Genomic DNA, 26,234 nt, shown 5'->3' with positions numbered 1-26,234 from the left:
ATTTGTTTTTTATATCCCTTTAACATTTATTTTTCCTAATTATGTCATCAGTGTTTCACAGCACCTGCACACGTCTCAGTCACTCAGTTTTAAACTTTTTTTTTTTTTTTTGGTCTTTCCATAAATCTCAACTGAAGCGGAACTTATCCCAATAGAGGGACTGCTGAAAGTTATGTTCAAAGTAAAAAAATAATCTTATGGATGTGTGTGTTTTAGTGTGCTGTCTAAAGCTCACAAAGTCAAAAGAAACTATGAGAATATGAGTCATATTTTCCCTCTCTCCATTCCGGAGTCGTCTTTTATTCATAGTTTAACTAGTGCCACTTAAGGCTATAGGGTCATTAATTCATTGTGTAATTATGGGATTTCTTTTTCTTTTTAGCCACTGTATTCAGATTCAATTAATATATTTCCAAATATATTTAATTCTAAATTAAAAGTCCCCTATCCACATGTTTGGACCACTGTTGTGAGTTAATGGAGTCAGTCCTGCCGTTGACGCTGATCTCACTGAAGGTTTTTTCATAAGGTCTGAGTTTATTAAAATGACTACTGAATTTCCAATGCTATGAACCACACTGTAGATTCATTTGTTAGATTCTCTTCTCCACCCTCCTCTGTTCTTTTCCCTGGTCTTATGAAGTTTACTGTTCAACTCTGAATCAGACAAGGTATAAAATTGACCTTTATAGAGAAGATAGCAAGAGGCCTTTTAATATTATTTTAATGTTGTAGTTTTGAAGATCCATTTCAAAAGATTCTCTTTTTGGATTATTTTCTTTATGAATGTGCAGAATGTACAAAGAATAATAAAACAATAAGAAGGAAATTGTTTCTATTTTTGTGATGTGTTTTCTTGAAATGCTAAGAATAATTGCAGCAGTTTGAGTGAATGCTACACTGAAGATTGTCATGTCAGCAGTGAAATCCAGGTGCAGGTGTGGAAAATGTATTTTAAGACAGGGAGGTTATGGAAGACCTATTTTGATTGTTTTCACAGGCCCGCAATATATATGTGTATAGATAGATTGAGATATGCTTTCATTTTTTTCATTTTTTTTTTCATAAGGTTTGTTCGGCTTGAAGTGGCGCGCGCGCAGATCAATCGGCGTTTAAAAGCAAGCAGATCCGTCTGCTTTCGCGGTACTTTGATGTCATACACCGATCGATCTGTGCAGCCGAATGATGTTGAACGTGACGTAGCCAATTGAATGCAGTTAAAGTTACATACCTGTAAAATTCAAGAGTTTTGGGAGAAAACGCTCCTGTATGTTTTTGTCTCATATTTATATTATGCAACATTACACAAGTACACGTGATACTGATTTTTTTTTTAGAATCAAAGAGTTTTATTACCAAGTTATTACACACAATTAATTAATCTTGGTGTCAGGATCTTTTAATAGCCCTTTTCCTCACTTTGAAGGTGTAAAGTCCTTGGAGGTAGGGAAGAGGAGCACCAGTTATCCTCTCAGCAGTCCTGACCATCTGTTGTAGTCTCTTGATGTCTGATTTGATAGCTGAACCAAACCAAAGAGTTATAGATGAACACAGGATAGACTGTAGAAATGTGTGAGCAGCTCCTGTGGCAGGTTGAACTTCCTTAACTAGCGAAGGAAATACAGTCTATGTTTTGCCTTTTTCACAATAGAATCAATATGAATGTTCCACTTCAGGTCCTGTAAGCAGACTCGTCTCTGTTGTGTATGAGGCCGATGACTGTTGTGTCATCTGCAAACTTCAGGAGTTTGACAGAATTGTTTTTAGAGGTGTAGTCATTTGTGTACAGGAAGAAAAGCAGTGGGGAGAGAACGCAACCCTGAGGGGCACCAGTGCTGATTGTGAGGGTCCTGAATTTGAGTTTCCACAGTCTCACTAGCTGTTGGCTGCCTCTCAGGAGGCTGGTAATCCACTGACAGATGGAGGTGGGCACAGAGAGCTGGGTCAGTTTGTCTGGGAGAATATATTATATATACATACAACAGTTCAGTAAACGAACAAATCAAATGAATGAATGACTCAGACTAATACGTTAATCACCTACTGGCAGTTTTAGTTTCTCATTCATTTAAATTAATTTAAATATAATTTCTTATTTACACATTATTAATAAAATAAAATTAAGAAAATCCATATTGATAAAAAACAAATAAATGTCACATGTAATGGTTTAAAACTCAACTATAATGGTTTTAAATTATTTTTGTGGGTAATTTCTTAGGCAAATTTGATGTGCAATTAATACGCAATAAACTAATCGCCACATTTTGTAATTAATTAGATTAATCAATTGTCAGCCACTTATCTATATTTTCTATTATAGATCAGATCTAGATCTGATAATGATGAAATTATAAAAACACTCCTCTGCATTTGTATTCTCAATTGAATGTGTTAATAACACAAGAAACTAACACTCATTCATACAGAGAAAGATTTATTATTTAAAACCGATACAGGAATGTTTTTTCACTTTATTTAAAAAAAAAAAATCTCTTGAAAAGGTAAACATGTTTAAGTGCAAAATCTTTGCTAGTGATATTAAATATATAAAAAAAATGTTAAGCAAAAAAAAAAAAAAAATCCCTTGTTTTTCCCTACAGCAAACAGTAGATATGGGAGCAAAACACTGTTCTGTGAAAAAACTCCCAAGAGCAATGAAATAAGCAGGTAACAATAATTTTAAACTCCGAGAACTTGTACAGAAATTCTCTTCAGCAGGATTCAGTTGCTGCATTTCCCAGCCACTAGGGGGAGATAAAGTTTGTACCAGTACCGGGATTTGCTTTTGAAATGTACAATGACCTCCAGACTCATGTGTCTTCTCCCCGCTTGCTATCTTAAAAAAAATAGAGCTGGCATAGTAGAGACAGACATTAGAAAGATAACAATTTAAAGTGGTCACTAGTGTGCATATGAGAGTACAAAGTAGTTGTTCAGGCACATTAGTTCTCATTTCAGTGTGTGTTGCGAGGGGGAAGGTTATGTGTGACGCACACTCTGGTCATGTGGCAAGAGTGGCAGAGGAGGTGGGAATCCAGAGGAAAGCATTGAGATCCAGGCTCATCAGAGAGCTGCTTCCCACACTCCTGAAGAAGAGGGGAAAAAAGAGGATTAGAGTCCTATCAATCCTGTTCCATAACATATATAGATATGCTACTAAATGGACTCAAAATGGTGGCAATCATCTTGTCCAAACCACTTTCCATAACACCCACCTCACAGTGATAACACTCAAAGTGATAATCTTTGTTCATTGACACCACCCTGAGAATTTCTTCACTGCCCTGAAACACAAATAATCAAGATCTTAAATGTTCTTCTGAACTGATGTGAAATCATCTGTTGAATTACTAGGGAATCATTTACCTCAGCAGGTAAAATGGGCTGTAAGCAGGCAGCGCATTTGGGAGCAAATGTCCTGAAGAAAAAGAAACAAAAAATTGAATCCACATCAGCAAGCTGGTAAATGTAAATGTTTTGGATGTGCCTGATGTTGATGTATATGTAGCATTTAAAAAGCAACAGGACAGCAAGCAGGTGACACTATGGGAATTAATAACTGACTCACTAGAGTCACATATCTTGAGAATAAGTTCAAATCAACTGGCAAAACTATTAGCAGTTAACATTTAAATTCAAATAAATTTGTAACTGTTTGATGGAATTTCAATTAAAAACAGAATGCATCCTATCTTGATAAAAGTATGAATTACTTTTAACACTATATAGACCAGTAAATAGAAAAAGAATCCATGGAATGTAATGCATTAACCTTCAACACTTCGATTATGCGTGTTTTTTAAGGGTTAAATGGAACTGTTGCCACACTTTTAACTTAAGAAATAAAATAAAACAATGATTTTAAACTTGCTTTAGCTTACAACTAAACCTAAAGAAAAATAAATCTGGCAAAAAGGGCAGTTAAGTTAATTGCATTGCTGTCATGTCACTTGTAACACTGTTCACTAGCAGACCTGTTGTAGTCAGAGACGCAGTAGACATTGTTGAGGTAGTCTACTGTGAATGGCACCCCGTCCAAAGCCTTTGAGCAGACCGTACAGCGGAAACATCCCGGGTGATAAGAGTTCCCAAGAGCCTGCAGGATCTGAGTTACACATATGAACAGAGAGAGTTAACACTCGACTTGTACAACCTTCAAACACTGACAATGACCTCGCGCAGAGACCACTTACCTGATCCAAGATGAGGTGACCACAAACACTGCACTTTTCAGCTGCCTCCTGGAAGCCTGAAAACTGTCATTAAGACAGATTGGGAAAATTGTATTGTATTATATTATATATATATATATATATATATATATATATATATATATATATATATTATATTATATATATATATATGCTATTCTTCCATAAATATTATTTTTATTTTACACGTTAACATTTCAGAGTAACTTCAACCCCTTAACACTGGCTAAAATGAGTACTAAAAAGAGTCATTCTTACCATGTAATCCTCCTTACAGTAAACCGAGCCACTGACATTGTAAAAGTCCTTGTTGCGGAGAGTTCGGCCTACAAGTAAAAACAACATAAGACAGATGTTCAGACCAATATGAGAGACCATGACTCAAATGAAGAGGTGCTGAAATACTGGCTTTGGTCATATGACATAAATGTTGCACTACAGACTGATAACTCACCGCAGGAAACACATGTGAAGCAGCGGGTGTGATAGAGGCTGTCCAGAGCCTGGCAAGCATTATCTGCACCATATACACCTTTACTACACTTCACACATGTACCTGAAAACAAGAACACAAACAGAGCACACTTTAACAGATGCATCGAAGGCTTCACAACACACACAATTCAAGTGGTTATATAGGACAATGAGATCATCATTCAATCATTCCAATTACATAGACGCAGGCAGCAGAGCTGTCTGGACTCAAAAATACATGTCTGCACTGCATGACTCGCACATTCTTCTCCCATAATACCAACCAGAGGGTTTGTTTCTTGTAGTAACAGTACACACACACACACACACACACACACACACATAGATAAATCTGTACTTCAAAACCCCTTCATTACTCAAAAAAAAAAAAAAAAAGGCTAATTGGTTGTTGGATACAGGAATAAGGTATTGTGTGTCGGAATGAGGTAATGTCTTAAAACTTTACACAGGTGCTTTTCAGACAACAGGGAGGTTTCCTTGTTGCAACAAAGTGCTACACACACAGAAAGCAAAAACACACACCCAACCCTCACAATTGAGTGTGTGAGAGAGCCTTCCCTCAGGACTCAAATACCTGAGCTAAACAAGCACACGCCAGCACACGCTAGTGCACGCTAACACACATGAACACACCCTCATTCAATCTGTGGCTGGCTGAAAGCTGAAAGCACTTACACACACACAGAACCCTCCTTTCAACCAAGCCTCTGTCCTTCCTACTGCATTACTCACAGCTCTTTGGTACGACCAGCATATCACAGAGCCTGTAATTTGGGGTCATGCATAATCACTATGCTCGCTCTACGCAGATATTTTTGTCTTTGGAGTCTGTTCAGAATTCTATGTAGCCTTGGGTGGAGGGGTTATATATTCCCTCTGTGACTTGCGAGTTAGTTATTATGGTTTGTTAGAGAAACGGACTGAAAAAGGAGGGCTAGAGTGTATTTTTGAGGTCTGACTGAATGCGTTTCATGTCTTGCTTTTTGCTTCAGAGAATGTTTGCAAGTTTAAGCAGGTCCGAAACAGTCTTCATCTCACCACATCACACACATTCACAACCTACTGACAGAAAAACACATGAGCAGTAATAAACTAGCCTAATTGGATGAGTTTGTGATCTCACCGAAGTACTCCTGTCTGTCCACAGATGACACAGAATCTCTTCCAGATGACTGTTCTTCCAGGGATTTCCCTGGAGCTCCGACTGGGGCTGAAGTTGATACAGAGCTGGATATGATGGTGGTAGGCACAGGCTGTTCTTTTAATGTCAGACCCCCAAGTAATGCTTCTCCTTCCAGGGCAGCATCTCTCAATAGCAGGCGGGTGAGCTCCTGCTGGTATCGGGTTCCTAGCAAGTCGGAGTGTCGCGCCCTCTCGCCAACGCCATCACCTCTTGATCCCCGCTGGTCAGTGGGACCCCATTCTGGTTCTGCTCGGTGGAAGGTGACAGTGTGTGTGCTTACAGCAGGCGGATATGAGTGTCGGCTGTCTTGCACACTTCCTCCAACTCCCGAAACCCCTTCAAGACAGTCCCTCCAAACCTCCATAGGGGGCATGCCTGTTTGCCCTGACACCTGTACAGGGTAAACCTGACCAAAGGTGCTGCCACCGAGTTGGGTCGAGCAGAGCTGTAGCTGCTGGGCAGGCCCAGGTGTATGCCGAGTGTCGTAGCCCAAACTAATGCCGCTGGTCCGGTTACTGCTGCACCGACTTCCCATGGGACTCCCACCACCTCCGCCTCCTCCACTTGCGGTACTGCTCGCAAAACTGGAACGAGGGCTTGCCAACACGGACTCTTGTAAGCTGAAAGAAGAGCAAGGGCTCAACGCTGGTGCAGGAGGGTAGAAGAACCCCCCTATGCCGCTGTCATGGGTCCTCTGCGGTGGATGAGAGAGGGAAGCAGGGCGCCCGCTGTCCCAAGGTTCACCACCTGAGCTCAAACGCTTGTAGAACAGAGCTTCCTGCAAGGACAAGCGCTTGTGACGCTCTAAATCGTGGAGGAAGCTGGACTCCATGGCAGATGAACGAGCAGCCGAGCTGTGCGTCGGGTACGGAGGTGGTACAGACGACAATGGAGGAGGCTGGGCGAGAAGCTGCTGGCGGCGAACAAGCTGCTGGAGCTCCAGAGAATAACGCCGCTGCTTCAAGGCCACACGAGAATTTGGGCTGTATGCCCCCTGTGGGTCACCTTCGCCTCTGGGCGAGTCACCCCGTTCCACTGTTTCAGGCAAGTAGCACGACACTCGTTGTTGGGGCGACCGGCGCCGCAGAGGGGCAAGAGTAGACGGGTGATGTTCGATCCCAGGCCCACAATCCTCAGGTACCGTAGCTGAGGTGGTATTCGAGGAGATGATTCTCTGAGAAGTGCCCACTTTGCCAGGTCTTCCGGCTGACTGACCACACACCTCTACAGAGGTGGAACCGGAGAGTGGGAACTGAGACGTGCTCGTGGGTGCGCTGCTCTGTGTCACCGTTCCATTATTGGCATTGTTGCTATTACTGTTGTTATTTGCATTGGCCAAGTCATTTTTCTTTTTGCTGAATTTGACACTTCCCGAGTCACTCAGTTTGAGCTTTTGCTTCAGTTTGCTGCCAAGTCGATCCATTGTGTTTAAATATAAGGCCAACTACAGCTTAAAATATAAAGTACTGACTGAATTTCTCTTAGATGCCACCTGAAAACAACTACAGTTTAAATAGTGTACTATATAAATACAGCGAAATACAGTGTGGGCACAAGCATCATTCAAGTGTTTCAACAGCAGATGAGATAACAGATCAAAAGAATAATACAATAATAAAACAAAAACAAGTACACACACACACACACACACAAAACGAACTGTTAAAAACTAATACTTTTTGATGATCTACAAAAATAAATATTTTACTTTGAAGATAAATTAAAAAAAAAACACTATGGCATTTTCTGCAGGCTACATGACGTGCTAGTTAAACTTGAAAATAAACGGTTTGTCTCCAAACTGTTTGCTTGTGATAAATTCCCTGGACATGCAGGTGAACAGGAGCATGTTCATCCATTTGTTTGTGATCCTTTATGCAGCTCCTTGTGGCCTTATCCTCGGCAGTGAGCAAATGAACGTGTGAAAACTACCATCAGGCTTTCAGAAAGTCTTTAATTTTGGTCCCAGGCTCGCCCAAAACTGATCCATTCAAACGTCGAGTCGCGCAGTCATATCCGCAAGACTGATCCACTGGCCAGTGTTGTCGGAAACACTTGCAAGTCTTATAATTACCACTTGGTTCTTTGTCTCTATGGAGTTTTCTAAACGCGCTGCCGGTTGTTTAAAAAATAAGAACAGAGTTTAAACGCTGAATAAATTCCAACGCGGGTTCCTTTGATTACGTTGGAGTTAAACACACAGGTTAAGGGGTACAACACGGCCCCTCTCTGACTCAACTAGCGGCTTTCAAAAAAGGTACGTTTGAAACCGTTTCTCTGTGCAGATAAATGAGCCGTCCGTGTCCGATAAACCAAAGGCGTTTATTCCCTTGCAAAAAAAAGTACAAAGAAGATCAAAGCCTTCTGTTGCCCCACAGGATTTCCACTTTGCCCAGTCCAGTTTGAAAGAAAATGACCATTATTCCACAGAAGTGGAAGTCTTCAACAGCGTGTAACAATAAAAACCAGCTGCAGCGAGTCGAAGGGAGGAAGTTCGCGTATCGTTCACCCAAACATATTCGCAGAGATAAACACAGACTGCGCACTCTACTTCGGAAAACTGCGCCGAAATGTTCAACGTACAGTTTCTTTCTTTCCAATTTTTTCCTTCCTCCCCCTTTCTTCTTCTTCTGTGGCTTTTTCCCGACCGGAACACCTTTCCCCAGGGCAGCGCGCATGAATCGCATCCCACTATTTCGTCACACGGCCCAACTTCTTAAACAGACTGTGCCCATTGGTTCAGCCCACTGTTTGGACTTACACAAACAACCTTGACATAATCGCACACATTTATCAAATGATTACAATAAAAAAAACACATATAGCTACATTTTATATTAGTCCAAGGGGTCCAAACGAGCGGTTTATTTAATAAATATGTATGAGCCGACTGTCTGTAAATAAGACAACAAATTCTAAAGAAAGTAAAACGCAGTCATGAATAAAATTGTTTCTCATTTGTTTATAATAGCTTATGATTTATGGCACGCACATGACGACATATCGAAGAAGTGACGTTTATTCGATTCAAAATAGCGTGTAAAAAAACGGAGAACTGTAAAGTAAAATATGAAAGGTTCGAAGACCTTACATATTTTCTGTGTCATTTTTCCAACCCTAAGGCCTAATTGGTCGTGCCGTGCCTTTCGTCTGTGGAATGTGCGGAGGGATATCGCTGTGGTCTCTGGGACAGCGTGAGTCGGCTGCATGTGTGCTTTTCGCGAGTGCAACAGTGTAACTGTTTTTTCTTTTCTTCCCTCGCTGAAAGTGCCTCTCACTGCTCCATAGTTACCAAGTGGCATAAATTCCGGTGACAACCGACCTGCTGTCGTATGGTTACTGTATTCAACCCAACCGAGGCACTTAAAAGACCCAGTGCTGTTCTTTTGTTTAAAACCTCGTTTTTTCCCCTCCTCCGGTGCTCCCTCCTCCTCCTCCTCTGGTCTCATCTGCAGCTTCTCCTGCGGTTTTGTGGGAGCGCGCACTGGCGAGTGGGGACTTGTCCGGGAGCGCACGCGGGAATGTTTCAGCGCTTACTCAGCACTGCTCGAGCCCGTGCATTCATCGGAGGAGTGAAAGACAATTTATTATTGAAGCGGAAGGTGTTTAAGGGACGGTCTCCAGAGGCGCCTCTGTGTCGTGTTTTCACAGAAGGCTTTCTCTGAACGCTGCAAAATGCACGAGGGCATTTAAGTCTGCGTTTAAATAAATGAAACCAACGTTCCATTAGTACGACTATTTAAAATTCTATTTTAAACACCACGGGGCACATAAAGCACCACTGGAAGCCACAATAATTCCCAGCTTGCACGTTGTAACACGTTTGTTTTATTTTGGCTGTTATCCTGAGATCAAGCTGTGATTAGTACAGTTGAGAATAAACTTAAAGCGTAGCTTACTCAACAGGTGAATCAGGCGAGTCTGTGTAGTATTTAATGTGACCATAGCATCATCTACTGGTAAAAATAAGTCGCCGGCTTCTATTTTGAACGTTTTGCTTGCCGTAGTTGTGAGAATCCAAAATGGCAGCCTCCTTGAGGGCGTGTTGTTCCTCAGGTGAAGCAGTCAATATTAAGCAGAGTATTTGTTTTATGAGCCTGTCGTGCTTTGTAGCAAAATAGATGTTGTGTTATTGAGTTCAGGAATGCATCTAAACGTTATTCCAGTAAAAACACGACATCAGCTGGCGTGCAAATGAATGTCTATGGTGTTAATACGAAGTAACAACGGAGTAGTGAACTGTTTTTATGGGTCCTTTCTGTTTCTAATGGGGAATATCTTTTTTCATATCACTTACAGTGTCGAGGCAGTCTAAACGCTCATTTTCATCGTCGTGTGTGACCCTTGCAGGAAAAGACTGCAGTTCGTTATTAACAAATTGTATTTTAAAAATGTTTTTGAGTTGACTACATAATAATAATACGAAGGGGAAAAAAGGATTAAATCAGAGTGTTGCATGCATTAGATTCTAATAACAATGGTTAATCTTGATGCCAGTGGTTTGGGTGTTGTCTACAGAAATGGTTTAGCACGTGGTGGATCAGAATATGGACCATTAACAGATCTACCTGACTGTTTATATACGGGTGACATTTAATTTATTTTCTTCATATACATTAATGCCAAAGGCAACAATGGGGTGTTACACAGATATATTTTGCTTCTCAATTCTTTTGTATGCATCAGTTCTATAGTATTTGTAAAAACATACTGTCAACAATGAATCTGTGAATGCAAATATGAGTGCTGAAAAGGATTTCATTTATTATGTGATTTTCAGATGGAAGTCCTGCTCCTCCACTGAAAGGACATATCCACAGACAAATGCAAAGAGAGGAGGTTGCTTTAAGACTCTTACGGTTTGGGATTTTTTTTTCCTGTTTATATTTAACTTGAGAAAAACTTGAATTGTTTCAAATGTTCATATTTGTGTCCACATTTAGAGAAGAGCAGTGTATCTCAGTACAGAGGTGGAACTAACCAACTAAAAATAATAATAATCTAAAAAAAAAATGTACTGACCTCAAAACTTTGAAGGGAAGTTTACTTAATTTTTAAAGTATTTACTTCGGGGGGAAAAAGATTTTACATTGTACTAAAACAATCTGCTTCTATTACATAAAAAATGATTCTTAGACAATATATCATAAAATATGCAATGTAGACTTAGTCTATGAGTCCACTAGGCTACAGTGTTTCTCCATCTGTGCTGATGATCTTCTGGCAGCTGTTTGTCTGTGACCATCTCTACCACCGTGGGATAAAAAGTTCCTGCACACTGACATATTCTTCCTTTTTCTGTTTCCAGATTTTCTTTTTACCAGAGAACCTTGAAGAGTCTTGAAATATAGTCAGTATGGCCATTATAGGGAATTTTTATGTTAAGCATTGTGTAAACAAGCCTTAACATTAAATATTTATTTAATTTGTATTCCTTTTTCTTTTTTAGTCCTCGGGTCTTCAGTCTGAGAGGAGATCACACATGATTGTATGTCACTGTAGGACTTGATTTCTGATCTTCCAGAAACTGAATGCCATATTTCAAATATCTGGGGAGTTTTCTCTCTGAGGATAGCGGCATCGACAATTAAATCCAGAGCCGAATCAAACAGGCATCAGTTGCCTTTGGGAGACTTTGATGTAGAGTCTTTCATTATAAAAACCTTCATCCTTCCACAAAGGTCGCCGTATACCAAGCTGTCTGTGTCACCACCCTCCTTTATAGCTGTGAAGCATGGGTAACCTACTGCTGTCACATCAAGACCTTAGAGCACTTCCACATAAGCTGCCTCCAGCGCCTACTGGGAATTACCTGGCGTAATCATGTGCCTCACACTGAAATACTTAAAAAGATTTACTGTGGAAGTATTGAGGCATTATTACCCAGCGTCAACTGCATTGGGTGGGGCATGTGATAAGGATGCCCCTATGTAGGCTGCCCCTCAGAGTACTATATGGCCAGTTACATCATGGTCGATGCTCAGCTGGGGGTCTGAAGAAGCGCTATAAAGATCAGATGAAGAACGCCTTGAGAAAGTGTAAGATCAGAGCTGAGGATCTGGAAGATGTTGCTGCTGACCGCACGATCTGGCGACAGCTATGTGGAGATGGGGTTTTTACACTAGAGTGGGAGAGGACAACCAGAAGACAGCAAAAGCGAGCCAGGGAAATGCAGCCATAGCTGCCACTGTGACCACCATCACATACGTATGCCCCACCTGCAATAGAGCTTGTGGTTCCAGGATAGGACTGTTCAGCCATCAAAGATCTCCCCATTAAAGGCGTGGACGTCATCATCGGATATCGATGGACAACTGAAGAAGTGTGTAGGCACATCACTGATTTGTTGACTCCTCCCTCTTTTTGTGACAGGCATCAGTGTATCTTGCTGCTAGTAAGAAACAATCTTGTTTTTCACCTAATAAATATTGAAGTTGTGTTTTATTGTTTAACATTTTGAAGTCAGGGTAAAGTATTTCAAATTTGGGTTAAAATTTATTTCTGATTTCTTCATGGTAAGAGCAGCTGCTGAGGAAGTGTGTCTCTATCTCCACTTCCTCATCGCTGTCTTTGGGCAGCCAGTGCTGTTGATATCTAACCGTCTCTATAGTCAGAGTATGACTGCTCAGTCTGTACCTCATCATCCGTCTTCTTAATTTACAGTCTTTCACTGTACTCAGAATTTCTGCAGTTGTATAGTCTCTATTCAGGGCCAAATAACATTCAAGCTTACTTTGTTTTTCTGTTGTTTCATTCCAATAAGTTAGATCATTTTCTTTTTGTGCTTTTATAATTTGGTTGGGCCAAATTTTGTGGATGGATATTTCAGATTCCTAATGCTGGCTGTTAATCATGTTAGCTTCTTTCAGGGTTCTATTCATGGTTTTAAGGGCTTTAAAATGGTAAGAGGTGGGGTAGCTCATTTTTAGGTGTTTCCAAAATTTGATGCCTCGTTTCTCAATACACATTAGAGGGTATTGGCCTTATTCTGCCCTGCATGTGTTGTTCGTAGTGTTCCTCTGTACTCTGAGGATACTCTTACAGAACTCCACATGCAGGCCTTCAATCAGATTTGTGTCCCATTTTTCAAATTTGTAATTTAGGAGAGGACCCCTCACTCCACTGCCATATAATGCAATAGGTTCAATGACTGATTGGAATATTTTGATCCAGATTCTAATAGGTATTTCAATTTGGATAGATTTTTTGATGGCATAAAAGGCCCTTCTAGCTTTCTCTTTCAGTTCTTTCACAGCCAAATTTAGTTTACCAGTTCCACTTATTTTCATACCAACATTTTTGTCAGCACTATGAGAAGGATTTGGTAACACTTTAGAATAGGTAACACTTGTTAAATAATAACTATGACATTTTTCTCAATAAATTCTTAATTTGCTGCTTATTAATAGTTAGTAAGGTAGTTGTTAGGTTTAGGTATTGGGTAAGATTAGGGATGTAGAATAAGGTCAAGTAGAATCAGGCATTAATATGTTCTTAATTAGCACTAATACATGGTTAATAATCTAGTAATATGCATGCTAATAAGCAAGTAATAGGTGTTACCTATTCTAAAGTGTTACCAAAGTTTTGTTTTAGATGTAAGATGACAAAAACAACATATTAAAACAAGCATCCAAAGAGCAACACAGAAGTGAATGGTGATTCAAAAATGGGGAGATTGGAAAGGGCAGGAAAAACAGATCAGAGATGTTTGTGGTGGGCTGGGAAAGACAGATTAATGTTAAAAAAGGAACTTTATTTCATTTTCATTTTACAAGTACAAAAAGTATGAAAGAGGCAAAAATGTCATTCCTTTACATGCACACTATATCATTATCATTATAAATATCCTTTTCATTATCATTGTTAATACAACTTCAGAAATGTCTAATACTGATGTATGAAGTGAAAAAACCCATAGCACCATTACTGTTCATAAATAATTCTATATTTGTTTCTGCCTTTAAACCCAACATTAAAAGATTAGATGCTAATTTGAAATAAGTCACATTCTGCCTGTGTCCAGCAGGACTTGAAATGACAGTTTTAAATAGGCTAAACTACACATGGAGAACAAAAATAACAATAACAATGCCAATCATTAATGACATAATTAAACAGTAAAATGTACCAAACACATTACAATAACAGTGGTCTTTTGAGTCGAAACAGATTGTAAGCTCTGCTCTATAGGTGCAGTTTAAACTGGCCTACTACAGAAGCTGCTCCGCTTCTCTCTCCCTGAACTTTGACCTGTAACCTTTTTTACGTACAGCAAGTCTCTATAGTCGAGCCATACTTTGTGCAAATATCTTCAGTTATCTTCAATCATAAGTTAAATTATGATAGTCCTTCCATACTATTAATGCAATGGGGTGCAGGAGGTTTTCATTGGATCAGAAATGTAAAAAGCTAAATCTGAAATAAATACGCCAAAGTGGGATCAATTAGAATAAACTGCCGCCAATCAATCAAACCGCCGCCTGGATGGAGTCAAGTTCGGTTCTGGGGAGGGAGATTATAAGAGAGGATAAAAGGAGGGATTATAAACTGAAAAGAATACAGAAGGAACAAAGTGTAGGGGGCTTTCGGGAATGGGGGGGGGGGGGGGTTCGTCCGTCTCTCTTATATCCTACTCCATTTTGGATTTTTTATTAATGCCAAGGAAGTACATGTTAATAGGAAAAAAAACATACAATACACATCCTTCACTTTTTAATCTCTCTCTGTAAACCAATCTTTACTGTCTGACATTCACTCCATCCATTCCAAATGCCATCTACTTGTATTCCTCTTTCTTGTCTCTTCTCGTTTCTTACTTGTTCATCTCTAAACATTATCAAGCAGAGAGCGTTGACAGCAGAGGCAGCGTCGAGCAGTGCCGTTTCTCCAGAAAAAAAGCAAAGCCCCCACAGTGATAAGCACACAGGCCAAAAGATAGCGAGTGATGACAATTGCTATGGCTCCTCCCATGTCTCCACCCTCTGACTCAGTGATGATCACGTCCTCATCTGTGCCAAACATTCCCTTGGGCTCCTCTTCTTCACAGCCCATCCAGTCAGTCAGGACTGATTTGGGGTAGCCTGGCTCCACCTTCAGCTGCTGATTGTTTAACCAGTACTTATTGTTTTTGTAGAAGTAAGTGTGGGCTGCAGAAAAGGGTAGAAAGAATTCATTCAGAATAAGTGTTTCTACATTTCTAAATCTCTAAAATGGTTTAAAAGTTATCCGTAAACAGATAATTTGGGCTCTGATTGGTAAATACAGTGCCATATATTTAAAGCTCAAAAGTTTGAAGAAAGGACGATTTTTATTTATCTATTTCTTTTTTTAAAGAAATTAACATTTTTCTTTAGCAAGGATGCATTTAAAATGATCAAACTCGAGATTATAGATATTTATAATGTTACAAAAAATTTTTTATATTTCAAATAAATGCTGTTCTTGTCAAGTTTATATTCATCAAAGAATTATGAAAAAATAGATCAGTTTCCGCAGAAAATATTAAGAAGCAAAAGTGTTTTCAACATGATTTCTGAGTACCACATCAACATATTAGAATGATTTCTAAGGATTCACGTTAATCAGTCAAAAATAAATTGTGACACTGAAGACTGGAGTAATAATTGCTGAAAATTCAGTTTGAGCATTAAAAATTAGTATTGACTGATGTTTTTTGGGGTGTTAAACAAGAAAGTGAACCCAAAGGAAAAAACTCAAGAACAAATGCTCCTGTACCTCCATCTTCACTCATGAAGGCCCCTTTGATATTATCTGGTACTCCTTGCCATAAACTGATTGGTTTGGGGTAATCTGGATCCACAGATCCGCTTTTCTCATTGAACCGGTAATATCTGAGAAAACAAAAAATACCATGAAAGACAAATCATGACAATAACCGAAAGGGAGAAGTTAACAACAAAAAAAGAGAGAAGAGGAAGCATTTTTCACCATATGACACAAAACCACTGGATTAACCAGACGCTAAATAAGACATAATGAGTAACAGAGGAAACATACTTGGTTCCTCTGAAGAAGTAGGTGTTGCCGGTGAGTGTGTGGAAAACAGCAGCGTCCAGCTTGTCTCTTGGTAGACCTGTGCCAAGCTCCTTCAAACTTTTTGGATAACCTTCCTCCATTTTGGCCTCATTGAAAACCCAGTACTTGTCCCCTAGAGAGACGACAGACAAACAAGCATTATTACACAATTCACATATTAAAACCAGAGATGCAATGTGAGGTCTAAACTATAGTAGATTGGACGCACCTTTGAAGAAAACAAACTTTCCATCAGATCGTTCATAGGCTGCGTTGATAGAGGGAGGCAGCCCCCTCCAGAAGTCTCCAATGGGCATGGGATAGCCCTGCAGAGGTTTACCATCACGTATTCTCCAGAGCCATTTTCCCTGTGGAGTAGAGGGGGTTTAAATATTAAAAACACTAAATATAGGCATGCACACACAACTGATTTGAATTCAGTTGTACCTTGAAGACGAACATCTCTCCCCTGAGAATAGTAATGGTGTCGAACTGTCCCTCACATATGTCAGGGCCAAACGAAGGCCGGTCTGGCTTGCGAGTGGGGGGCCGGGGTGCTGGGGGTTGGGGCACCTCACTGGAGCCAGTACCTGTCAGAAAACACACAGGTGAGCATCAGGGTTATTAGAGTTAACTAAAAATACTAAATTTAATGTAAATGTTTCAGATCTGTAATTTCTTTCTTAATGATATGTTTTTTTTTTTTTTTTGAATTGATCTCATCTTATATATAATTTTTTTTTATGATAGCTAGTATTTTGAATGAATTTATACATTTTCTTCTGAAATGTCTTCTTATAAAATGAACATAATAATAAATGAATGAAACTAAATGCATTAATGTTACTGCAAACTGATTACCATATATTTGCTGGATCCCCCATCTGTCATCTTCAGGCAGCACAAAGTTGTCAGTGTCCATCCACTGGTAAAACGGAGCCATGATAGCAGAGGGATTGTTTGAGTGCTCCAAACCAAGAGCATGACCTAATTCATGTACCGTCACCAGGAAGACATCATAACCTGAAATAGAGACAGATGATGAAACACTAATAATATAAATATCACAGAAATTGCATTCTGAATTACTACGTCACATCTGTAGTTTGCTCAGTGGCACATTTCCACATTCTCTTATTCTCTGCTCACCTTCCTGGTCAACGTTGCCTGTTGTCCAAGCCTCTGCTGCATCAAAATGGGTGTCACCTCCGATACCGGGACCAGGGAAATATGCGTGGGCCAGGAAACCTCCTTCGCCTTCAAATGGGGAGCTATCTCCGTGATAGCCTTCCGCGAAGAAAAGCATGATATCTGCAAACTTGTACACCTTGTCACTGATTCGACTGAATGGGATTTCTCTGAACTTGAGTGGCGTCACGGCTTCCCAGACCTTGAAGGCCTTCCTGATGGCCTCATGTGTGGCATGTTCGCCCACTTTATGAGTGTAGTTCTGGATACTGACAAAAGTTAAATGTGAATCTTTTGGGAAGGAAATGAAGATACTAGACTTTTTTTCAAATATGTTGTTGCTTGGTAACTTGTTCCATTCAAACTGAACTTCTTTTCTAAAGAAGTTCACTGTTATTTACGTGTTCTGAGTGTTTACATTTGAATTGGAATGCAATTAGTAAATTGTGGCAATCCAGCTAAAATGTATCCGGATAAAAAGTGTTACTGACAGATGTATAGAGGGCCCCAGTTTATATACACAAATGATTGTTTTCCTTAGTTTGTCAATTACAGTTCCATACCTGAAAGTGATTTCTATTTTGTCCCATTTTAGGCCCTGGGTGGCATAGCGCTTCTTTCGTAGGTTGCTCTTCATTTCAGAGCCAAACTGATCTGGAACTCCGCATCTTGGCCGCTTCATGGCTCTGACAACATCATGTTTATGCAAGACATAAAGTCATTCAATAGCATGTGTCTGAGTCACATAAGAAAACTGTTGCAAATCAGATGTTTCTGTGTTAGTCCACCCCAAAAATGAAACTTCTGTCAATTTTTATTTACATCTAAACAGTGATCAACACACATACATACACATTTGGTAAACCTGGAAACTTAGTGAGGAACAATGAGGTCAGTTCTAGTGTGTGACGCACACACAGGCTTCTGCATTTTACCATATGTGTGATGTATGTGGTTTTCATTGGAACAAAACACAAAATTAAATCTGTTCATCATAACAAGCTATCATATAGACCTTATTAGACCGTTGATTAAAATAGATTTGTTTTACGATGCCTTTATAACCTTTTTGGATCTTTTAAGTTTTGTTTACCTGGACTTTCAATTGAGGGACAGAAACCCCTCAGGTTTCATTAAAAATATCTTAATTCAGAAAATTATTAAGGTAGTTAGTGCACATAACCTTAAAATGATTACGATTAACAAATCAGAGGTGTACGAGATTGGGCTAGACTTACGAGAGAGTTGCTGGATCCATAGTCCCGGTGACAGTGAGGCCATAGAACTTCTGCATGGCAGATATAGCAGTGGTCATGGATTCAGGAGAGCGGATTGCTTGAGCGTGAACACCCCCAGGAGGAAGATACCCGTACTGCTGGAGCCATTCCTAAGAGAGAATGAATGTCACATTAGTACACATGCATATTGACATGCAGCTGTCCTACAACACCTCTTCATCATAGTAATAAACTATACTCAACAAAGAAATGGTATAGTGAACAGACACACAAAAAAGGTTCTGGATAACAAAAAAGACATGAAAGGATAGAAAAAGTAACACTAACAAAGAATAAAAAAATAAAACCTAAATATATCTCATAATGTACAATTAGACAAATGTCAATGGTAATGTAACTGTAGCTTAAAAAAAATCTTCACGTGTTTCACTTGTTGTTGTTTTCTCAGTTCTGCTTATAACTTAACCTAACTTAAAGAAACATATTTGGTTTGTAGTTTTTCATCAGATTAATTTTCACCTGTTAAGAAACAATTTGAAAAACCCACAAGAAGCCAGTAATATTCTGAATACTGGAGAGACATGTCCAGCTCACGTGGATATGGCCCTGATTGTAACTGTAGTTCAAACCTAATGGGCTTATTTGGGCTGTTAACACAAAGGTTACATGTTTAGTAGTTTTGTGGCCATTTTCAATTTCAATTAAGGGTATGAAACAAAAGTCCTTTGAATATTTATTTTCTCAACAGTCATACAGTCATCCAAGTGACGAAGAGGAAACACCCACACTCAACATTTATACCTTCATCAAATTAAGATGCTATGATCTCATCTAATCATAATGCATATTCAACTTCTATGTCCATTTAAGGTGTCCAACTATGTCCTCCAGATGCGTTGCGAAGAAGCCATGATGCCTAAGAAGCTAAAATAACACTTCCTGTCTCACATTAAAATAGATTTCCTCTTAACTCTCAGCACATCGGAAACGAGACAGTCTAAAGAACACACTTTAGTACAGTGAAGCAAATAATACTTATAATATACAGTAAATATTTCAGATTGAAATCAAATTTCTCCACAAGTCTGTTAATGTCTCATTTTAAGGATCAGAAAGCCAGTGTCTCTACAACCACAAAGAGTGTCAGCAAAAATTACAAGCAGTCCTATAGTGAGCTCAGACTGCCTTCCTTTGTTCTTTCTTTCTTTCTTTCTTTCTTTCTTTCTTTCTTTCTTTCTTTCTTTCTTTCTTTCTCTCTCTCTTTCTTTCTTTCTTTCTTTCTTTCTTTCTTCTGAACAGGCAGTATCTGAATCTGCTAAAGGAGAAATGAGAAAAAGAAAGAAGTGCATGATGGCAGAGAATAAGTCCACATTTACAATGGTTGTAAATAAGGCATGATTTTGTTCCTAAAGCTACACTGAAAACTAAACTAAAAGCAACTAAGTGAGGCATTGAGACAACTGAATGAGACATTTTAACGAAAGAAACATATTCAAACTGACAAAACACAATTTTTTAAGACAGTAGTTGAGAGAACCTTTAAAACTGAATGCATCAGGTTAAAGTTTTAAGTTTTCTCAACAATTCCTTTTTACAGTGTACCAGGCTCAATTATATGCTAGTTTCTATTATAATCTACACCCTATAATCTTAAAAATGGGCAAAACACAACAAACCTCTATGTTAACATACAAGTACTGCAGTGATTCAGAAACATTCAGAGAACAACTTCCCTAAATCATTGAGTGTTTTCACACTGGTTCATTCATGTTGTAGATTTTCTAATGGGGTTTGTCAACATGAACATATTGCCTCATTGTTTTTATATAATGCATTTTAAGTCATTGTAAAGGCCATTGTTGGCTTAGGTCTGTTTTTATAACTACACAAAAAATATTATCTTTATAGGCTACTTATTTGTAAAGTAAGTGTCAAGTAAGAAAACCATGGCTAATTTGCGGCTAACCTGACTGCAAGAACTATGATTTTTGGTTTTATTCGTGTTGAACCATTGTTCATTTTCGTAAGGGAACATGGAAATAGAGAGTATATTAGATACTTTGGTGGTGAAATTATTTCTGACATTAAAACATGTTAATAATGTCTACAGACAAAAAAGTTTCACAGGATTATGAATGTGCCTGAAAGCGATGCAAGGGCTTCGTTTTCATTTTTTTAATGTATTTCTCATCTCCGGATTGCTGATGTCTTTTCACGGACATACCCTTGTGCAAAAGGAAGTGTTATTAATTGTAGCAAAGGTGTACTTTTTGTGTACTTCAAATATTAAAAGTATACTTTAAAAAGTGCACTTGCAGATAATATAATTTAAATGCCACTCATGTGTATTTAAAGAGAGTACACTTTATTAGGTCTTAATATACTTAAGTGCACTTTTTTAAAAATGCACTTTATAATAATGTCTAATTAAGTATTATTTGAACATACATTTGACATAATTATGATTTTATTGTATTTTACATAACTACACTTATTTTTATATATCTATCAATATACTAAAGTACATCTAAAATAAATTATTTTAATTTCAACTTAAGTGTGTTCTCCAAAATTACATTTGTTAATGTATTTTAAATGTATTACTTTTTAGTATGTAATATATGTGCATTAATGCAATTAATAAAAATAAACTTCAATACACTTTCTTATGCTGTATACTCCAATAAAACTTTGAAATGTAGAAATTATCATTACCAGCTCCTGCTCTATGAATTCTATAAATTAAATTAATGCATTTAAGTGCATTAATTGCAAGCAAAAGTTGAACGAATCTAAACCAAATTAATTTGGATTCAAATAGCCTACATTTGGTTTCTAATATAGGCTAAACTGCACTGTAAAAATGACTTTTTGTTAGGTGAATGAGTCTAACCATTAATTAGAGCAACTCCTGAAGAAGAATTGCATTTAAGGGAGTTAAATCTTCAAATTAATCAAGCTTATTTGGACTTGGCTTGAGGGGTTTTTATTAGAGCAAAATGGCTCGAGGAAGGAGAGACCAATTCCAGTTATTTTTTTGCATTAGAGAAGATTAATTGCAGGAAAAATTCAGTAACTGCTCTTAATATTAATGGTGTCAGATGCACAGATCCATAATTTCTACTTTTGATACCTTTTATAATGACCTTCACAGTTCTGAATTTAATATGGATAATTGTGAGAATTTTTTGGAAACAATTAGAAATCATATTCCTGTCATTGATAATGATTTTAAAGATATTTGTGAGGCCACTTTGACAATAGAGGAAATTAAATCTGCTTTATTAAAAAAAAGAAATCCCCTGGTGTTGGATTTTCCGTAGAATTTTACACTCATTTCTGGGAATTAATACTCTCTCCTTTGCTTCTTATGTATAGTGAATACATTGCTCAGAGAAAAAATGACTTCATCAATGAAACGGGGTATTATTTCTCTTATCCCAAAGCCTGAAAAAGATTCTCTCTTAATTGATAATTGGAGACCAATTACACTTCTTACATTTGATTATAAGATCTTGGCCTAGGTATACGCAAATAGATTCAAATTTAAGCTTAATCATATTATTTCAGAAACACAGGCAGGCACATTAGCAATAACTTAAGACTTGTTTTAGATTTATTGGATTATGCTGACTTAGTGAAATCTGATGTTATCATACTTTTCTCGGACTTTTATAAGGCCTCTGACACCATTGAGCATTAATTTCTTCTGCAATCTCTTAAATTGTTTGCTTTCAGGTCTTCATTTGTTAATATCATTGAAATGTTTTATAAAGGAATCACAAGCTCTGTCATAGTTAATATTTTCACCTCACAAAGATTTTCTATAAGACATGGTGTCAGACAGGGTTGCCCGATTTCCCCTTTTTTATTTATTTTGGTTACTGAATTATTATCATTAAGTATTATGCATAATCAGAATTTTAAAGGTATTTCCATCTTTTATAGGGAAGTTAAAATCTCTCAGCTAGCTGATGACACCACTCTTTTTTTAAAAGATAAAAGACAACTTTCCATAGCCATTCAGATAATTAAACAATTCTCGTGTGCTTCTGGGGTTAAGGCTAAATTTGTCCAAATGTAAGATAATGTCACTGCATAAATGTGATGACGCATTAATTCAGGGTATTCCAGTTAATGACACAATAATGTATTTGGGTATTTATGTATCAAAATATGTAATTTTTCTAGTAGATTAAAGAAGACTCAAAATATTTTTAATCTTTGGCTACAAAGAGACCTCTCTCTTTATGGTAGGGTTCTCCTCTCTAAAGCGGAAGGTCTTTCTCGCTTCATCTATCTTTCACTTTCTTTATATGTCAATGATTGTACTATTTAAGGTGTTAATAAATTTATCTTCGACTTTATATGGAAAACAGGTCTCATAAACTCAAAAAAGCAGTGATATCTAGTTGTAGAAGTGATGGGACTTGAAGCTATAAACTTTCATAATACCATTTACACGTTTAAAATAAACTGGCTAAGAAGATGTTTAATAAATCCAATTTCTTTATGGTTCTTTATTCCTAATTATATATTCAATAAAATTGGAGGCCTCCCCTTTATCTTAAAATGTAATTATATACATAATAAGCTCCCGGTTAAATTAGCTAATTTTCCTCAACAGGCTCTTCTTGCTTGGAAGTTGTGTTACGTTCACAACTTCTCACCACATAAAACTCTCTTGTGGAATATAACTGTTAGGAACAAGTCTCTTTTTTCAATAATTGGTTTAACAGAGGTTTAATTTATATTTTTCTTTATTTGACAATTTTGGCAATGTCTTGTTGTATGAGGGCTTCATGACTGTCCATAACTTTCCTATTCCTTTCAAAAAATATAATAATGTACTTAGAGCTATTCCCTCAGGTTTAATGCATCTGGTTAAAGGCTGTTATACACCCAAAGAGATATGAAGGAATCGGCTTTGTTACTGAGCAGCATTGGCATTTATGACAAGAAATGTAATAATAAACATGTTCGCCAGATATTTCAAAAGAGAGACCGCATTGTTCCTCGAGGTAGATCCCATTGGGCTGCTTTAATTAATAAAATAGATTGGAGAAGAGCGTGGTTGTTCCCTCATAAATATTTTCTTCCTAATAAGACCAAAGAAATTCACTTTAAAATAGTGCATAAAATATATCCTGTTAACTCATCTGTTTCCAAATATGTTGATATTCCTAGTACCTGCATTTTTTGTGGCAATGAAGAGGAAACCTTAATTCATTTATTTTATTCTTGTGAGTTTGTTCAGATATTTTGGCTTGACTTGTATTCCCAGTTAAACAAACCATCTTTGCACAATCTTTTAGCTTGAAAGATATTATTTGTTATTACTCTGACTCTGCCAACAAATCTATATATAGATATATTCAACTTTTGTATTTTTTTCGGCAAATTTTTCATTCATAAGCAAAAATGTATGGGCTCAATTCCTACTTTTTCAGATTTCCTGATTAAGGTTGACTCACTGCTCACATCTTTTCTGACTTGTGAACGAGTCAATCTTTTGTTCGTTATCTGGCTCGGCTCGGTGTTCATCTTCAATTCTCTCTTCACAGCAGTTCAGTCAGTGTACTGTTTGAGTAAATGAATTACTCCGGGATATTGGTTTGTTTGAACTCAGAGGGAGTGTCAGCCACATTAAAAAAGTTAACAGCTTAAGTCATTTGTGGATTAATGCGTATTGGAGACGCGAATCGTTTAAAACAATTCAGTTCGATTTGGTGAACTGGTTCAAAAAGATCCGGTTACATCGAATAATTCGTTCGCGAACCGGATATCACAAACTGCTTTGTTTTGAACTTTCTCACAACAGACATGGAAGAGAAGATGAATAAAGTCATAGTTTTTGCTATTTTTAGACCAAAATGTATTTCGATGTTTCAAAATATTCTAACGGACCCTCTGGTGTCACATGGACTACTTTGATGATGTTTTTCTTACCTTTCTGGACATGGACAGTATACCGTACACACAGCTTCAATGGAGGGACTGAGAGCTCTCGGAATAAATCTAAAATATCTTAAACTGTGTTCCGAAGATAAATGGAGGTCTCACTGGTTTGGAACGACATGAGGGTGAGTTATTAATAACATAATTTTGGTTTTTCGATGAACTAACCCTTTGAGTTCCACTTAAAAATCACTGAACAGTTCAACTATGCATTTAGCATAACTTTAAAATGTGATACATTTTAAATGAATTACAAATACAATGTACTTAGGCATCAAAAATAACATATATTTGATTTGCACTTATTTCCGCAATAAGTAGGCTACACTTTAAAATTATACTTAAGTGCACTTCTTTTTCACAAGGGAATGCAGGATTGACAGACAGACAGACAGTAGAAACACACACACACACACACACACATTTGTTTTTGTGAAAAGTGGGGACATCCCATAGGCATAATGGTTTTTATACTGTACAAACTGTTTATTCTATCGCCCTTCTCCAACCCTACCCCTAACCCTCAAAGGAAACTTTGTGCATTTTTACTTTCTAAAAAAAAAAAAACGAATTCTGTATGGTTTATTAGCGTTTTGAAAAATGGGGACATGGGTTATGTCCTCATAAGTCACCCTCTCCTTGTAATACCTGTGTCATACCCATGTCATTATACAAAGTTGTGTCCTGATATGTCACAAAAACAAGAGCACACACACACACACAATACAATAAGAACAGGTGATGCTCTGTTACCTCTGGTTGGACTTCTATGTCACTGGTCCCGCTTTGCACCAGAAACACACTGGCGAGGGCGAGCGGCAGCAGACGCGGTAACGACTGGAGTTTCTGTAACATTTCTCAAAGCGCGAGACTTCTCAACCCGGGACACAAAACGCTCTAGGCTCGTTCTTAGATTTTTCACAGCAGATTGTCCTGAATCAGACCACTCCAATAGTGAAAACAAGTCCTTAAAACTATGACTTAACAAAAAGAATAAAAGAAAAACTGACTTATGCCTAACCTATTAGGTAGGCTATGTATACTTATTATTAATAAAAAGTTTTCTAAAAGTAAACTTGACACCAAAAAGAGAAAATTATCTTCATCTGTGAAATATATTTATCTTAGGTTTGCGCTTCTCATATTGTGTTTTCTTATGTCCTCCGCTGGTCTCTCTCTCTCTCTCTCTCTCTCTCTCTCCACAGGGGGCTTCGATATAAAAAGTGAAAGTCGTGAAATTTGCCAAGTATGGTAACCCTCGGAATTGGTGCTCTGCATTTAACCCATCCAAGTGCCAGCGGTGGGAAGTAACGAGTTATATGAAGTTATTTTTGATTCAAAACAACTGAACACCTGTGGCAGTGCGATTTGTAGTTGTAAAGAAAAGCCACAGATGTGTATCAGTAAATTTGAAGTCACAGAGAGAAATGTTTTAAGAGTTGCAAACCTGTAGACTTTTTTTTCTCACACAAACACAACACAACAGTTACACCTTATTAAATTCTTCATTGCAGGTGCACAAATCCTATTCTACAAATCACACAGTTAGAAACTCCTACGCTCACATTTATGAAACAATTGCTGCAGTGAATGTGGTGCAAAACGCATTTACACACCTGCATCAAGAAATGTGAAGTCGTGGAGAAATGTTGAACATCCGCAAATCAATACGTGAATTCATCAAATGAGAGTTGCACACTTGTAGAATATTTTCTCAGAAATGTCTTGTATATTTTTCTAACACAAACACAAAGTACATAACTACAGCTGCTTGAATCTGCTGCGATGAATCTCAAACACTGTTTTTCGCTTTCAAGTGACAAGTTTCGCGCTCTCCCTTTTGCACAGAGAAATTTTGTTCAAAAGTGATTTGTGCATCTGTAGAGGTAGTGGGTGGGACTGTTTAGAGATTAGAGAATT

At 37.9% G+C, this 26,234-nt stretch overlaps 2 protein-coding genes and 1 long non-coding RNA gene across 3 annotated transcripts; 1 reads left to right on the top strand and 2 right to left on the bottom strand.

Moving 5' to 3' along the window:
* Positions 1-2,846: 2,846 nt before the first annotated feature.
* Positions 2,847-8,529, bottom strand: LOC113052122 (LIM domain-containing protein ajuba-like). Its single transcript, XM_026216467.1, has 8 exons — positions 5,833-8,529; positions 4,669-4,770; positions 4,473-4,540; positions 4,197-4,259; positions 3,978-4,108; positions 3,370-3,421; positions 3,219-3,287; positions 2,847-3,089 (listed from the first exon to the last, which is right to left on the bottom strand). Exons 1-8 carry the CDS (start codon positions 7,313-7,315, stop codon positions 2,958-2,960), a joined length of 2,100 nt encoding a protein of 699 aa, XP_026072252.1. The 5' UTR covers positions 7,316-8,529; the 3' UTR covers positions 2,847-2,957.
* A 202-nt stretch (positions 8,530-8,731) lies between these two features.
* On the top strand, positions 8,732-12,344 carry LOC113052126 (uncharacterized). The gene is made up of 3 exons (XR_003276983.1): positions 8,732-10,751; positions 11,201-11,242; positions 11,342-12,344. It is a non-coding gene; the product is annotated as an uncharacterized LOC113052126 (long non-coding RNA).
* A 1,283-nt stretch (positions 12,345-13,627) lies between these two features.
* LOC113052125 (matrix metalloproteinase-14-like) lies at positions 13,628-25,461 on the bottom strand. The gene is made up of 10 exons (XM_026216469.1): positions 25,068-25,461; positions 18,357-18,505; positions 17,682-17,804; positions 17,080-17,387; positions 16,792-16,953; positions 16,378-16,520; positions 16,160-16,298; positions 15,913-16,063; positions 15,631-15,746; positions 13,628-15,041 (listed from the first exon to the last, which is right to left on the bottom strand). Exons 1-10 carry the CDS (start codon positions 25,167-25,169, stop codon positions 14,722-14,724), a joined length of 1,713 nt encoding a protein of 570 aa, XP_026072254.1. The 5' UTR covers positions 25,170-25,461; the 3' UTR covers positions 13,628-14,721.
* Positions 25,462-26,234: the final 773 nt, after the last annotated feature.

The sequence above is a fragment of the Carassius auratus genome, chromosome 32 (genome assembly GCF_003368295.1).
Source record: "Carassius auratus strain Wakin chromosome 32, ASM336829v1, whole genome shotgun sequence".
NCBI lineage: Eukaryota > Metazoa > Chordata > Actinopteri > Cypriniformes > Cyprinidae > Carassius > Carassius auratus.
Note: the sequence above shows the minus strand (reverse complement) of the source record. Positions and strands in the feature narration are given on the sequence as shown.